The 14,925-nt window shown below is 30.3% G+C and overlaps 1 protein-coding gene across 1 annotated transcript; it reads left to right on the forward strand.

Annotated features, from left to right (window-relative positions):
• Positions 1-8,708: 8,708 nt before the first annotated feature.
• LOC129314259 (basic leucine zipper 61-like) lies at positions 8,709-11,497 on the forward strand. The gene is given in 5 exon segments (XM_054957634.1): positions 8,709-9,612; positions 9,615-9,652; positions 9,882-9,972; positions 10,517-10,643; positions 10,786-11,497. Coding segments are annotated over 5 exon segments (1,092 nt in total). The 5' UTR covers positions 8,709-9,039; the 3' UTR covers positions 11,049-11,497.
• The last annotated feature ends 3,428 nt before the right edge of the window (positions 11,498-14,925 follow it).

A 14,925-nucleotide genomic window follows, 5' to 3' on the forward strand; every position in this document is an offset into this window, starting at 1 on the left:
TCTAAATCATCCAAGATAAGATTTCTAAACTCTTTTCCTTATTTTCTCTTCCATTTTCTCAAGGATTTAAGTTAGGGTTTAGATGAGGATGATGATTTCAGTCCATATGAGATATAGGTCTGAATTTGTTGACTCAAATAAAATTAATGTGAATAGATTAGAGTATTTAAACTTAGGTATATTGAGTTTTGGTGTTTTGAGTTGTTGGGCACTATTAATGTCAAAAAATATCATTTATTATGAGTGGTTGGAAGATTGTGATGCCATTAATAGAGATTTAATGGCTCATTAATGTTATTAGAGACTAAAGGTAATTATTAAACCTAAAGGACAGGCTCAAATTCTTATAGAGTGAATGTTGGGCAATTTAGAAGTAGAAATTAAGGATTTAATGCTTGAGATGGAAATGTTGATGAAATTTAACTTGGTTAATTGTAGTATTTGACTCTTGGTCACTTATTAGATTGAAAATTCAAGCTTGGAAGCTAGTAGATTGAGGGGTGAACCTTTTTTTTTAATATGAACATGAAAAATACTCATTCAACAGAATGTGAAAACAATATAGGAGACAAAACAAACAAAAAGAAAAGCAAACCAACCACCCTTAATCAACTAATAGGTGGGATATCAAAAGTACTAAAGTTATTGGGTAATCTATGGCCCAGCTTAGCAAGGTAGTCAGCCATCCTATTATCATCCCTATATAAAAAGTTAAAGTTCACAGTCCAATTTCTACAAAGTATCAAAGTTATGGAATTGATAATACTTTGAAAGGGGTGATAACTATGGTTGTCCCTTGTGATTGTTGAGATCACCTCTGCATAATCATAAAAAACCTCCACATTTTTGTACCGTTTTTGCCAGCATAACTCAAGACCCTTAAAAATACCAAACAATTCAGCAATGGTAAGGGGAACATGTCCTAATTTTTTATTAAAACCCTAAATTCGAGTATTGTTTTTATCCTTCAAAACTCTTCCACATGAACTGCAGCCATTAGTCAAAGTAGACCTATCAACTTCAAGTCTAACTCCCTCTAACAAATGTTGATACAAAGCATTGCAACTACTACTCATGAGGAGTTGGGGCAGGTTATTTTTAAAACCTTGATCAGCTACAACTCTAAAGAGAGATATAGAAGGTTCCTCCATTGTCTATTCCTCTGGAGCCTAGAAAACTAAATTACAGTGACTCCTCCATATATCCCAACAGATATAAGCGAATAAAATATCCCAAAAAACCTTCTTAGTGAAAGAATTCCCTCCTTGATGTTTCATATTCCAACCGAGCCAATCCCACCTATTTAGGCCTTGGAAGGTCTCCACATAATCTGTATGAACAAGTTCCCTCCACTAGTGCTTAGTAAGGACTCACTGTATTCAACCCTTTTCATACTCGAAAAGCTGTTGTGTGAACTTTATCATGAGGGGTAAACCTTTGACCTCTCAAAGGTTTGAAGTAACTAGAGAAACTCTACTTTATGTAGTTATACATTAATTGATTGTCAATTAAATATTAAATGTAAATTGTGAATGTTACATGCATGGATTGATTTTCAATGCGAAAAGCATGTGTTAGTTTTAATGAGTGCGTGGAAAAATTAAATGTGCATAAAGTTATTGTGACTTAAAATGCAAATACCTAATTAAAATGTTTTTGAATATGAACATACATATGTCTTTAGAAAATTGAATGTGATATTTTGTGAGATAGATGCGTGTTGATGAGAAATGGATTTTAAAAAGATGGTGAGAATACACACTTAGATAGCACATAGGCGTGAGCCTTACGTGATTGTTGAGAAGATGAGTAAATGAAAATGAAAATATTAAAATAAGTGAGTATTGATTATGGCATGATCAGTAACAAAAGTTTACCTAGGGATTGGGAGTAGAGAAAATTCATATGGTACGTGTGTTGTCCTCCGATGCACGAGGGGTATAGCCTTATGCCACAGTTTATTGAGAGACTATCCTATAGTTTATCGAGGGACTAGAACCTAGTTATCTCCACCAGTTCAATGAGGAGAATAGTTTAGTGTATGAGACACCCTAGGGATTTAAGAATAGGAGAAGCCGTGGTTCAAGAGTGAGTCCTGTGATCTTTAGTCGGGTCACACCTTATAATTAGTGAGCTTGGTAGTCCAGTCACATGGACAAAGTCCTAATTAATGTTATAGCTCACGGTTTCAGTTTAAAAAAATAAGGAAAATATAAAGTTAGTTGATCATTGTCTAAGTAAATATATAATGTGTCACACGTGTTAAGTGGTGGCAAGTCACATAAATAATGGGTCATGTCACATAACTAAGAACATGGTAATAATGCACCTAGTTATGAGAGTAAAGAAGGTATTTAATAATAAATGACAAGATATCATATATGCCGGCATATTTTACATACTTGATTTCTTGTACATGTACTTGGTTTATGATTGAAATATAACTACATATGGTAGGTTTAACCTTAGTCACTGAGTGGCTAAACTCACCCTTCCATTTAATATTTTTTCAAGCTCTAACTCTAGCGTAGAGAGGGAGAAGGCTCAAGAGGTTAGGAATTAACATATTCCTACCGTATGCCTCTAACTTAGTTTATTTTGTGTAATAACATATGTTTGCCAATTTTAGGATGCATACCATCACACTTGCACTATTTTGTTGTCAAGAATGTTAGATTTATATTTTGAGCCCTTAGTCTTTGTATATTTTTACAAACATGTTTTGGAAGTGAAATCAAGCCATTAGCTAGTTCATGTAAAGATCTTTTTACAAACATCTAGATCATATTATTCGGACATTAGACAAAGAATTGAGGTGCATCAAAAGTTTTCCGATCTTGCTATCAAATGACAGCAAAATCAGTTAAAATTTTGTGTAACACACCACGATGCATGGTGCCTGAGTTGCGACGCATGGCACAAAAAGCAACATGTCATGGTGCAGCATGCACGAGCCGTGGCGTATTGCCCTGTATCATAACACATGTTTTGTTTTTCAACTGTTTTTGATTTTTTTCACTCCTCCGAGGTATCTCATGCTTCCTTGACTTATTTTTACTTTGCTATATAAGATTTTAATTGATTTAAATTTATTTTTATTTAGAAAACTTGGGATCCCTTACTTTTGAATTAAACCTTAATAATCATCTTTTTTGAGTTAAGCCTCTGATTATTAAGTACTATATTGGTTAATTATATTTAGTAGAGTAAAAATATTACAAGACATTACAACTCTCGACCTTTAAACTGAACTATCTTTCACCCTTATGAAAATAGTTCACTTATCTCACTCCACATTTTAATCATCTTATTTTTACCTTTATTTTTTTTTGATACATTTCATTCTATTTCTTTTTAACAACTAAATGAAGTCTAAGTAGTCCCTCTAGACCTATTTATAAGGGGAAAAATTTGTCATATTCATAACACATGTCATTGATTTTTTTATCATAAATTTCTCCTTTTAACCAATTAAATATTGGTAAGAGAAAACATATATATATATATATATATATATAATAAAGGTAAATCTGAAAGTGTAGATATATTTAATAAATTTTAAAGTTTTTCTTCAAATTAAATATGTTGGAAGTTTAAAAAAATCAGGAGAGAAAATTATGCAAGGAATCCGACTAAAAATATCAGTTAGATATGGGCACCACTATGATTTTTCTGTTTGGAGATGTAGGCAAAAGGAAAGAAAACAAATTTAATAGGTATTAGTTTAGGAAAAGTGATAATAAAATTTCTTTAAATTATATAAATGATAATTTAATCTTTTAAAATGTCATGATAACAATGAAGTTTTCAAGGACCTCTTTGTTGATAACTTTTTTTAAAAAAGTATCATTTTACCTTTATTGAAAATAACAAGACTCAATTATAATTTTTGTCTAAGGGATTATAACTTTTTTTGTAAATTGTAAAAGTTAAATAAAAAATTACAACTTGTCAAGTATAATTTTTATTATTGAAAAACAAGCTTCAATCACAACTAATATTTAAGAAATAATAAATTTTATTTTATGAATAGCAAGAGTTAAATAAAAAATCACAATTTATCAAGTGTATTTCTATTATTAAAAAAATCTTAAAATAAAAAATCCATTCACATCTTTTATTTAAAGAATCACAACTTTCAAAAATTAAAAAATCACAATTTATCAATAAAGATAAAATAATCTTTTTCCTGAAAAAGTTATTGATAAAGAGATCTCTAAGAACTTCATTAGCATTATGATATTTAGAGGGACCAAATTGTCATTTATATAATTTAGAGAAACTTTATTATCATTTTTCCATGAGTTTTTATGAAAATGACTATAACAATAATCTTCTCCCATGTGTCATGTGTTCGAATTAACATTAGGAGAAGAGAAGAGTGAAGCATAAGTTATCTCCAGATTAAATATGTGTGAATATAGAAATGTTTTTGAAGTAGTTATTTTTAATTAGAGTCGATGATATTTGAAAATGACCGATCAAATAATTAAATGAAAAAAATAAAAACTACATTTTATAGTTGACGGTGACTAACATAAAAGGAGGAAGCGTATATATGTGAATATTATAGTTATGTGAAAAAACAAAAAAAAATTAAAAAAGTGGTAGTTAACATGCAATCCAACCTTTCTTCCCTAATCATTGTTAGTGTCTCCCAAGTACTTTTAATTATTATTCTTTTCATAACAAAAAAAAAAAGCATAAAAGTCCCAACACGAGATGATGGGAAAAATACTAAAAGAAAGTAGTTTTGAGAAGGCAAGAGACAGAAATCTGGCCATGTGACTCTGATTTGGGACAAACCAAGCTGGCCTCTTCACATGACATGATTCTTCTTCCATATTAAAGACCTAGAATTAGATTCACACAATACCTTATTTTATATTATTTCTTCATTTTAATTTATAAGTTAAATTCATTGGATCTCAAATGAAAAAGCTAAGACTTGAATTTTGAATTTCAGGACTTATTTAACAAATAATAATCACTAATTCAAGTGAAGATGGGTTCAACTGAATGCTGCTATATCATCGATAAAAATATTAATTTTTTGAAAATTTTATTTTGAGCGGATTTCTTTATAACTTTAAAAATTTTCTCATGATAAGGCCTCAATTATAAATATTACAAAATTTAAAATTATCAATTAAAAACACTTGCTTTCCTTGCTAGCTCTTCACAGCTCATTCTTAACCAGAACCCTCCACCACCCCACTATCCCTCTACCCCATTAATTTAATCTTCCCAAGAGATCTCTTGTTTGAGGCGTGACCTCACTTTGATTACCAAGACAAAATAGTTAGACAAAACTGTTAAGAGTGTTTTTTTAAATTTTAAAGTATATGTTTCTTATATGCAAGTTAGAAACTATAAGGATGCATATTGATTAAAAAACATGCATAAGTTAACAAATTTTTAATGAGGCATGTATATTTGAACTCCAAACGAAGAGTGATCTTCGTGCATATTTGGTTTTCAATTTATATATTCTCAAAAATTCATTTGTTACATTTTACAAAAGCACATCTCAAGTATAATTTAAACAAGCTTTCGAAGAAAACCCAAACAGGAATCCTATTTTTTTTTTCCTTAGAGTAAGGAGGGTAAAGAGAGATTGCCTTCTCTTAATTGAGAATGGGACCCCAACTTCTTGTTTTATGGATGAAAATCTTGTCACATGCATATTTCACTCAATCCTATTTATAAATTATTTTTAATATGTTTTGTTGGAATCAAGAAAAATCTTAATTAAAACTTATTAACTCTACTTAAAAATTTAATAAATTTTCAACACTATCTTTACTAAATATATATATATATAGTTTAATAATATACTTTCTCTCATTAATAGAAGTGCAAGTAAAAACTTGTGATAAAAATATAATAACATGACTTGTGATAAATACTAAAAAAATTATTATCTTTTTGCCTTATAAATAAGACTGCAAGGAGTATATTAATTGTGTAATAAAAAAATTGAGACACACTTAGTTCAACAAATTAAGAGAATCAAGTCAATTCTTCCTAAATCTAAAGTTCAAGTCTTGAAAATATGCAGTCTTGTTAAATAAAAAATGTCAAAGACATTCTCAAGATAAAAATTAAATCACTGTTGATAATAAAAGTCTCACACAATAGAAATTGGGATGGATTGGTTTGGGTAAGTAATGTTAATAATATTTCAGGCTTCTTATGTTAAGGGAGAATTTGTCAAAAAAGAGTAGGGAGAGTATGTGAATTTAAATTGGTGAGTTTTGATTTATTTTAATTAGAAGAAAGGTATGATGCCAAATTTGTGAAAAAGCACATTGAAGGGTGATTACTTGGTTAGCCATATCTGAATGTTGAATCTGTTATCCGATCAGAGAGCACGCAGAGCAAAGGAGGCATCAGGACGACCCCAATTATTTCAGATCGGTAATCAATGCGAGATGGTTGTGATGCTCCACCGACCCTCCCCAAACTCCAAGTGGGCCCATAAGCCCTCCCTTTACAATTTTATAATTATTGCTTCCTTTACCCTCTCTTTTTTTTTAAAAAAAATTATTTATTTATTCATTGAGAACCAGATTTAGTAAAAAATTGTGTGAGTTCATAGCTCATTAGATCGCATCGCGTTACTCCAGGAATCAATCCTGCATTCTGTTAATATGCTTTAGAACGATAGAGGGTATGTGGTTTTTTATCAGTTAATTTCTGCTCTGAAGATAGAGAGTATGTGTTTTTTTTATAAAAAAAAATTATGATGGTTATTAGAATAAAGATATAAATTAAAAATTTTTAGATTATTTTAATAATGTAACAGTTATATATAATATTCGGTTGAATATAACTTGGCTTGAGATGTGAATTTGTTTATTAGTATTTTGTTTTTTAAAATGTTTATTAAATTGGTAATCGCTTTCTGTATTTGTCTCGTTGTTTGTAATAAATTGATCATCTAGAATTATGATCGTGTCGGTTAAGTAGATAGGGGAAAAATCAACACGGTTAAAGAGATCATTTTCTTAGAAAATAAATTAAATAACCAACTCAAACAATCATTTAATACATTATAATGCGATGAATTAATATTTAAATATTTAAAAAATATTTAAATTTAATATCCAATTACATATTGAATATAATTAGCTCTAATAGAATTAAAAAAAAATAGAGTCATTAATTTGGGTCAAACCTGACAGACTAACTCAAATGCATCTAAAAAAATTAAAATTGAATTTGACTATATGGGTTTTTCTTTTGAAATGTAGGATACTTTAAGCACAATTCTAATGAGCTTGACCACCAAAATTTTAGGCTCTATGTGTATTTAAAGTTGATAATTCAGACTAAATCCAAACACATATAAAAAAAATTGAGCTTGATTATATGAAAGTTTTTAAAAATATAAATACTTTAAGTTCAATTTTAATAAGCTCAATATAAATTATCTAACTCTAAAAAAATAAAGGGAGAATGGTAGCAATAGCCTAGAAGAGGGGGAAAAAGTGGTGAGAGTTTTGGAGAATTAAAAGTTAATTTATACATAATTAAATATTCAACTTGTATATCGATTAATTTTTAACTTTTGGAGTTCTCAATTTTTTTTTTTTTACCCTCATTGGCTTCTCCAAAAAAAAAAAAAGGAAAGAAAAGGGAAGAGATACGGAAGGGCCAGGAGGCAGCTGATGAAAGAGGAGAAGCGCATGTGTTGGGGATTATTATTATTATTATTATTGAATATGAATAAATAGCATTTTCTGAGATAATGGATGCAAAGGCCTGGGTCACATCGCCACGTGGTTCCTGATTCCACTTCTTCTCCCCTACAAAAACACCACTTCAATCCCCCAAAATTTCTCATAATTACCAAATTATCCATATGTCTCAATCCATTCATAACACATTAATACAAGAACGGAATATATATGGGGCAACAAATTGTTCTAAAACTCAAGGCACAGTGATGGTTAAAAATTCATACATCAAACATGAATTAGAATACTTTATTGATCACATAACAAAAGTCTTTCAAAGAATTTTATCACAGATTCCCACATGATGCGGAGGTTCTCATATAGAATATAATGAATTTTATAAATTTAACAGATATAACTACAAAGATGAGCGTGTCTTGATCAGAGAGCATAATACTCGTACAACTTGTACAAATTGAATTGCGTATCGTGCCCATCATGAAAACTTATATACCCCTTTAGTTCTATCTATAGAGTAAAAAGAGAAAAATATATTAATCCTATTTATAAAATATTTATCAATTCTTAATATTTTTTAATTTTTTTACTCTTATTAAATACTATAAATAAAAATATCAATAGTGAAATTTAAAAGTATTTATTAAAAATGAGTAAAAAATTTATTAAATTTTAAAATAAAATTAATAATATTTAAATTTTTTATTAATTTTAATAAAATATATTAAAAATAATTTATAAATCGAATTGGAGAGAGTACGTGTGAGTAGAGTAGTTAACAATTAATTAAAACGTAATGCAATCAAAACTACAAAGAAGTGTCGGGGCTTTGGGTGTTATTTTCTCATATATTAAACAAGACTACCTTTTGGTTTTCCACCACCTAGCTGTTGATAGCTGTCCCCAATCCCCCCTCCCATGTGACTCTCTCTCTCTCTCTCTCTCTCTGCCTTTTCTCATCTCTCCAAAACCTCTGGACATTTTAAAGAAGCAAGCGCACACCAAAACCACAGAATTAAACGAGAAACAGCAACACACTATCCTACATCGATCGCTTTAGGTCGTATAATTAATGAGGAAAAAGATCGCTAATCCCCCTTATATGATGATATCCTCGAGGTGGTTGTGAAGTGACTTCTTCCTTATAACTCATGACCTTCCTCACACTACTGTTTTAGCATCCCCAGAATTTTTCCCTTTTCATCTACGAATTCTGTTGGTTCTAACTTCTAGGTTGCTTATTTTTCTTCCCTTTTCTCTCTCTTTCTATCATCATCATCGTCTCTCTCGTAGTACAAGCTCGTTCAGATTAACTTTGTTGTTCGATCCCACCTAGGAGATGGCACAGTTACCCCCCAAGGTTCCGACCATGACCCAGAATTGGCCATCGTTTCCTCACCAAAAGTTACCCACAATGCCGCCGAGTTTTATTAATCCCACTCAACAGTTTCAGCAACAAGGCTCGCCGTCACCGCCGCCGTTGACATTACCGACTTGGGTGGACGAGTTCCTCGACTTCTCCTCAGCACGGCGGGGGGCTCACCGGCGGTCTGCGAGTGATTCCATTGCATACCTCGACACGGCATTCCTCGAGGAATGTCGGAAACCGGCTGGAGGAGCCGGAGCCCATCTTGGGTTTGACAGGCTTGATGACGACCAGCTTATGTCCATGTTCTCCGATGACATTGGCTCGGTTTCCTTGCCGCCGTCATTTGCCACTGCATCGAACCCATCCACGCCGTCCGATGACCAGAATAGCAATCACGAGGAGAAGCCTATGGTGCTTGATGACGTCGTCCCGACACAGGACCTTCAACTGCAGATACAGCCCAAGAATGAACCAGGGGAGGTGGAGAGCGCATGCAAGAATGACGGTGACACTCTTCCGCCCCGCCGCCGTCCGCTGCAGGCGGTGGCGCCGAATCCATCGTCGATCCAAAAAGAGTTAAAAGGTAAGCCATCTCTAGCTATATCTCGACGCGATCGATATATATAGTATAAATATAATAAATGACCCATGCACGTACCAATTAACTTCACAATAATAGTCACCAAATTATATGACCAGAGATAAACATAGAGTAGATTTCAGGCTTCGAATTTTTCATGGTTATTTAATTTAATTATCTGTATTTATTATCTTCTTCTTCTTCTTCTTCTTTTTGGGTGGTGGAAAATCAGAATTTTGGCTAATCGGCAGTCAGCTCAGAGATCCAGGGTGAGAAAGCTGCAATACATTTCTGATTTAGAAAGAAGCGTGTCAACTTTGCAGGTATTTAAGAAAGTTAATTTTTGGCAATTTGTTTGGCATCTAAAATCAGGCCATATTTTTCTTAATTGAAAAAATTATAATAATTTTAGGTGAATCAAATTACATAATTAAGCATAAGAACATTAAATTGATAAGTTCTATTAAATTTTTTATGGGAGAAAAATCATGAATATGAATTGCTTCATTATTGGTTCAAAAATTATATTCATTCATTTAATTTATAGTCAAATCACAGTTAATTCTTGATATTAAGGAATCAAAAAACACTATGGATATCATCACATGCGAAAAATAATTTTATGTTTGAAAATGTATAATTGGCATCTTAAAAGAAATTCAACTCGATAATCATATATCTAGCGTGTGTACTTTTCATCATGGGCAAGTGCTTTGTGTGTGTGTGTGTGTGGAGTTTGATATATAAGTTATATTGTTTATGGCTTATATATGAAATAATTTCTTTTAATATTTTATATTATTGTATAAAAATAGAGTAGTAGATTTGAATAAATTTTAATGAATGGAATTAATGGTGAAAATGAAGACGGAGGTATCAGCATTGTCGCCGAGAGTTGCATTCTTGGACCACCAACGTTTGATTCTGAACGTAGACAATAGTACCTTAAAGCAACGTATTGCTGCTTTGGCTCAGGACAAGATTTTCAAAGATGGTAATGCCTTCGATCAATATTTAACTTATATATTTATATTATATATATAGCTATATATATAGTGCTATTACATTTATAATTTCACAGCCTTTTATTTTCTGAAAGTCATGAAGCAAAAACATGATTTGGTTTCTGATCTCAGCTCACCATGAAGCACTAAAGAAGGAAATAGAAAGACTAAGGCAAATCTATCACCAACAACAGAACCTGCACAAGATGGACAGGTCTGTGAACAATAATAATAACGGCCATCCGCTCCACTCTCCTCCACAACCACGGACATCGACGACGACGACGACATCATTGCCGGCAGCAGCACCACCACTAGCGGAGACACAACCAACACTAATGCCACCGCGGTCTCAGCCCGTAGGATGTTTGGACAAGGAACAGCTTATGAGTTGATATAAATGTCAGAACTTTCACGTGATGTTCCCCCACACTTGAATGTCCACCATGTGGGGGCTCAGCAGCCTCTTTGACATTTTCATGAGTTATAAAGTAAATTTAATTTGTTGGATGAACTGAAAGTGATCAAAAAATAATTACTCCTTCGGATTAACTGGGTTGGGAATTTAGTGATTATTACACATTAAGTTTTCTTCTTGCTCTCAATCATTATAGAAAAAAACTAAAAAGTATCAATCTTTTTTCTTTTTTGGTTTAGAGGATGGTTCAAGAGTGGTGTATGTCATGTTTGCTGTATTTTTCTATTTTTTTTAATTTCTTCCCTTAGCTCCAAGTCCTAACTTTCCTATTAATTGTAAACTTATTTTTATGGTTTGGAGAATTGTACAAATTAAAGGACTGGTGATGGGTGTATTTTTAACAGTAGTTCTTAATTCTTACTTTTCCATCGGATTTTGATGTTATATTATGCGTGCGTGTGCGTGCGTGTGAAAATTGGGCTGTGTCATATATATATATATATATATATATATATAATTTCTTTGGATCAGCTTGCAGCTATTTGTTCAGTAATTTTACATACAATCTTCTTTGGCATCAATTCACTGATTCACATGTTCATTTTAATCAAACACATTCAGATCAATGTATGTACTATTTTGTTGTAAATATAGCCGCTCCTTTAAATCAAACACATTCATGTTTATTTTGAGAGGTTGAATATTAAAAAATATAAAATATTTTTAATCTTTTAATTTATAATTATTAGTTTTTTAAGAGTGCCCCTATTAAATAATTCACTTTATATTTATTTTAGGGTAAAATACCCTATTAAATAGGGTTAAATATGAAAAGATATTATTAATTTAAAAACAATAACTACTTTATTAGAGGATGAGATTCAGTTAAAAATATCTTATATTTTTTAACTTATATATATATTGTTTGGAAGAATCACTAATTCTTTTTATTATTTTAATATTTTTTAAATGAAACACAATGAAAAATAAAAATAATATTTGAATTATGGTCTTTGAAAAGTGATTATAAGAAATAAAAAGTAAATTAAAATCTTGACAGCAGATTACTCGATTTATTTTTTTTTCCCTTAGCAAAGATTACATGCTTTGAATTTTTCTTTTTCCTTTCCTTTTTTTGCTTTAATATATTTCTTTCAATGCACAGCATAAATCAATTTTTCTAATGCTTAACAATACGCAAAAAGGACTTGGTCCTCCTGGGGCCATTTGAAAACACAAGTAAATATTTTTAGATGAAATAAAAATTTAGGGAAAATGAACCGTGCAAGACTCATTAGGATTGAGATAGGTTTTGATAACTCAAAATTCAAAACACACTCACATAGTTATATCCACTAAATTCTCTCTGTTTAAAAAATATAATGCATTTTTTTTTAGGTAAGATGTTCAAATATACATACATTTTGAAGTTTTTTTAAATTCTTTAATTAGGAGTGTAATTGATGAGTTTTTTTTAATCGAGACACCCTATCAAATATAAATATAAATATAAAAAGAGTGTAATTTTAAAGGTAATAAGATTAACCAACTCATTGGAGAATGTAATTTAATTAAAAGTACATTATAATATTGAGCTCACACTCTAGACAAAATGAGTCAAACTGTTATATATCAACTAAACCAATTTTTATTAGCACAGCGCATATACTATACATATACATATGCATATATATTACTTATATTTATGAGGCTAATTTTGATGTGTGCACGCTGCATAGATTAGTTTTCATATCAGCTTGGTCTGAAATTTTGTGGGTGCAGGATTAACCCAGCATGATTAGTTGAGTTTGCAAGTTTCAAAACTCTAATTAGCTGTGCTAATGACAGAAGTTGGTGTCATAATTATGTTGTTTTGGAAACAACCTAAGCAACCCGTCCATTAAGTAATTAAGGTAATGATTGAATTTAACAGTCGAGGAAAAGACCAGAATTGATCATTACTAAACCTTGGTAATTACATTATAGAGTCTTGAAATGTTCTTTTTTTTTTTGGGACCTGATGTGAGTTTTGAAAAGTTTAAGAATGAAAAAAAAAAAGAATTATAATTATCATGATAACTATTGGTTATGAATTAACTATCGAGCTTTAACTGTAGATTTCCAATAAAAAAAAAGTTAAAAATACTATCAAGCTTTGCTTGCCCTTTCTAATTAAAAAAGAAGAAGAAGAAGAAGCTTTAGCTGTAGATTCCCAATAAAAAAATAAATTGCATTGACCATTGAAATTGCCTGGTCATGGCCTTGGGCTGCCATGAATCGGTGCCCTAATAGTAATTAAAATTACTGAAAATATTTTTCAGGCTTTTTTAAAAAAATTGAGAAACTTTAGTGCCTCTTTAAAACAATTTTTTTTTTTACGTGACACATGAGCTGCAATCAAAATCAAAAGTTATTTTAATAGTTAATTTTTTTGTTTATATTTTGTACGGTGTTACTCAGATTGTCCCGCAGAAATTTGGATTTTTCTTGCCATTAAAATTGCCTGATATGCTTTGCTTTCGATTCTTAAAAAATAACAATGACTCATAAATTAATCACATTTAAGAACTTTAAAAACTAAAACGTTTTAATGACCGTATAAAAAATAAATTAGTATAATTAGTGGTTCTTATGAATGTAGAGGATCCGTCTGAAAATCAAAGTTTAGCTGTAGAATATTCCTTCAAAAATTCACAGCTTGACTTTTGAACTAATACGAAAAATTGCATTGACCATTGAAGAAGTTGTCTAAATTACGTAAGAGACTTTGGACTGCTATGTATATAAACAATCTTATAAAATAAATTTTGGGAAAATTTAGAATGCATATTTACAACGTCTTTGTTCATTTCCTATGGCACAGCCATCAAAATCAGAAGTTACTCAAGACCTGTTTGGTTTCTGTGTTTTTGAAAACATAAAAAAAATTAAAAACTTGTTTGGATATATGTCTTAAATATAATTGTTTCTAAAACTTTTCTCATTTTTTTATTTCTAAAAATGAAAAAATAGAAACATGTTAAAGCTGTTTTCATTTTTTTTTATTTTTAAAATACATTACATTTTCTTATTGAAAACTATAATTACCTTAACTAATAATTATTATAAACCACCATCTTTAGCCCCGGTCACCATTACTATTAACCAATTTTTTAATTTTAAAATTTTTTAAATCAACACAACCAAACAAATTTTCTCTTTGTTTTGTTCTGAAAACAAATTTAAAAAGTGTATTGCAAAACAAATTTTAAAACCTAAAAAAAGAGCCTCCTCTAGTAAGGATTCGCATTAACCAGATTTCACCATTGAATATTTCTTGAGATGCTAGCTTTCATTTTTTAATCTTTAAAAATATCAAGAAGTTTAAAAAATAAAATGTCTTAATGACCATAAAAATAAATTATTATAATTATTTTTTTCAAAATTATTATTTGGACCAATGGTGGTTAAATTGAGTGGAAAAAAAATTGTTCTGAGCAAAAGTTCAAAAAAAAAGTTCATCTTAAAAAACTAACTCGTAATAAAAAAAATTTTGAACTATAAACCTCACTTTTTTTGTGAGACTTTTCATGTAAATGTGCAACAAAACTCAAATCTTCTTAAATAAGGTGGATGATACTTTTTAGTTTTTATAGATAAAAAAAAATTACATTGTAAGAGCTATGTATTTTTTATATTATAAAGCAAAGATACACCTGTTTGATAATATTATTGTAAGATCAATATATAACTTTAATTAAGGAGAAGGTATAACTTATGTGAATCACCAACAATAACTTAATTCTATGATTTTTATTTATACAAATTTGAATCCTCTACATTCATACATATATTCTTACATTTGGACAAAAGAA

The sequence above is a fragment of the Prosopis cineraria genome, unplaced genomic scaffold (genome assembly GCF_029017545.1).
Source record: "Prosopis cineraria cultivar Desert tree isolate PC_DT_omini unplaced genomic scaffold, ASM2901754v1 PC6, whole genome shotgun sequence".
NCBI lineage: Eukaryota > Viridiplantae > Streptophyta > Magnoliopsida > Fabales > Fabaceae > Prosopis > Prosopis cineraria.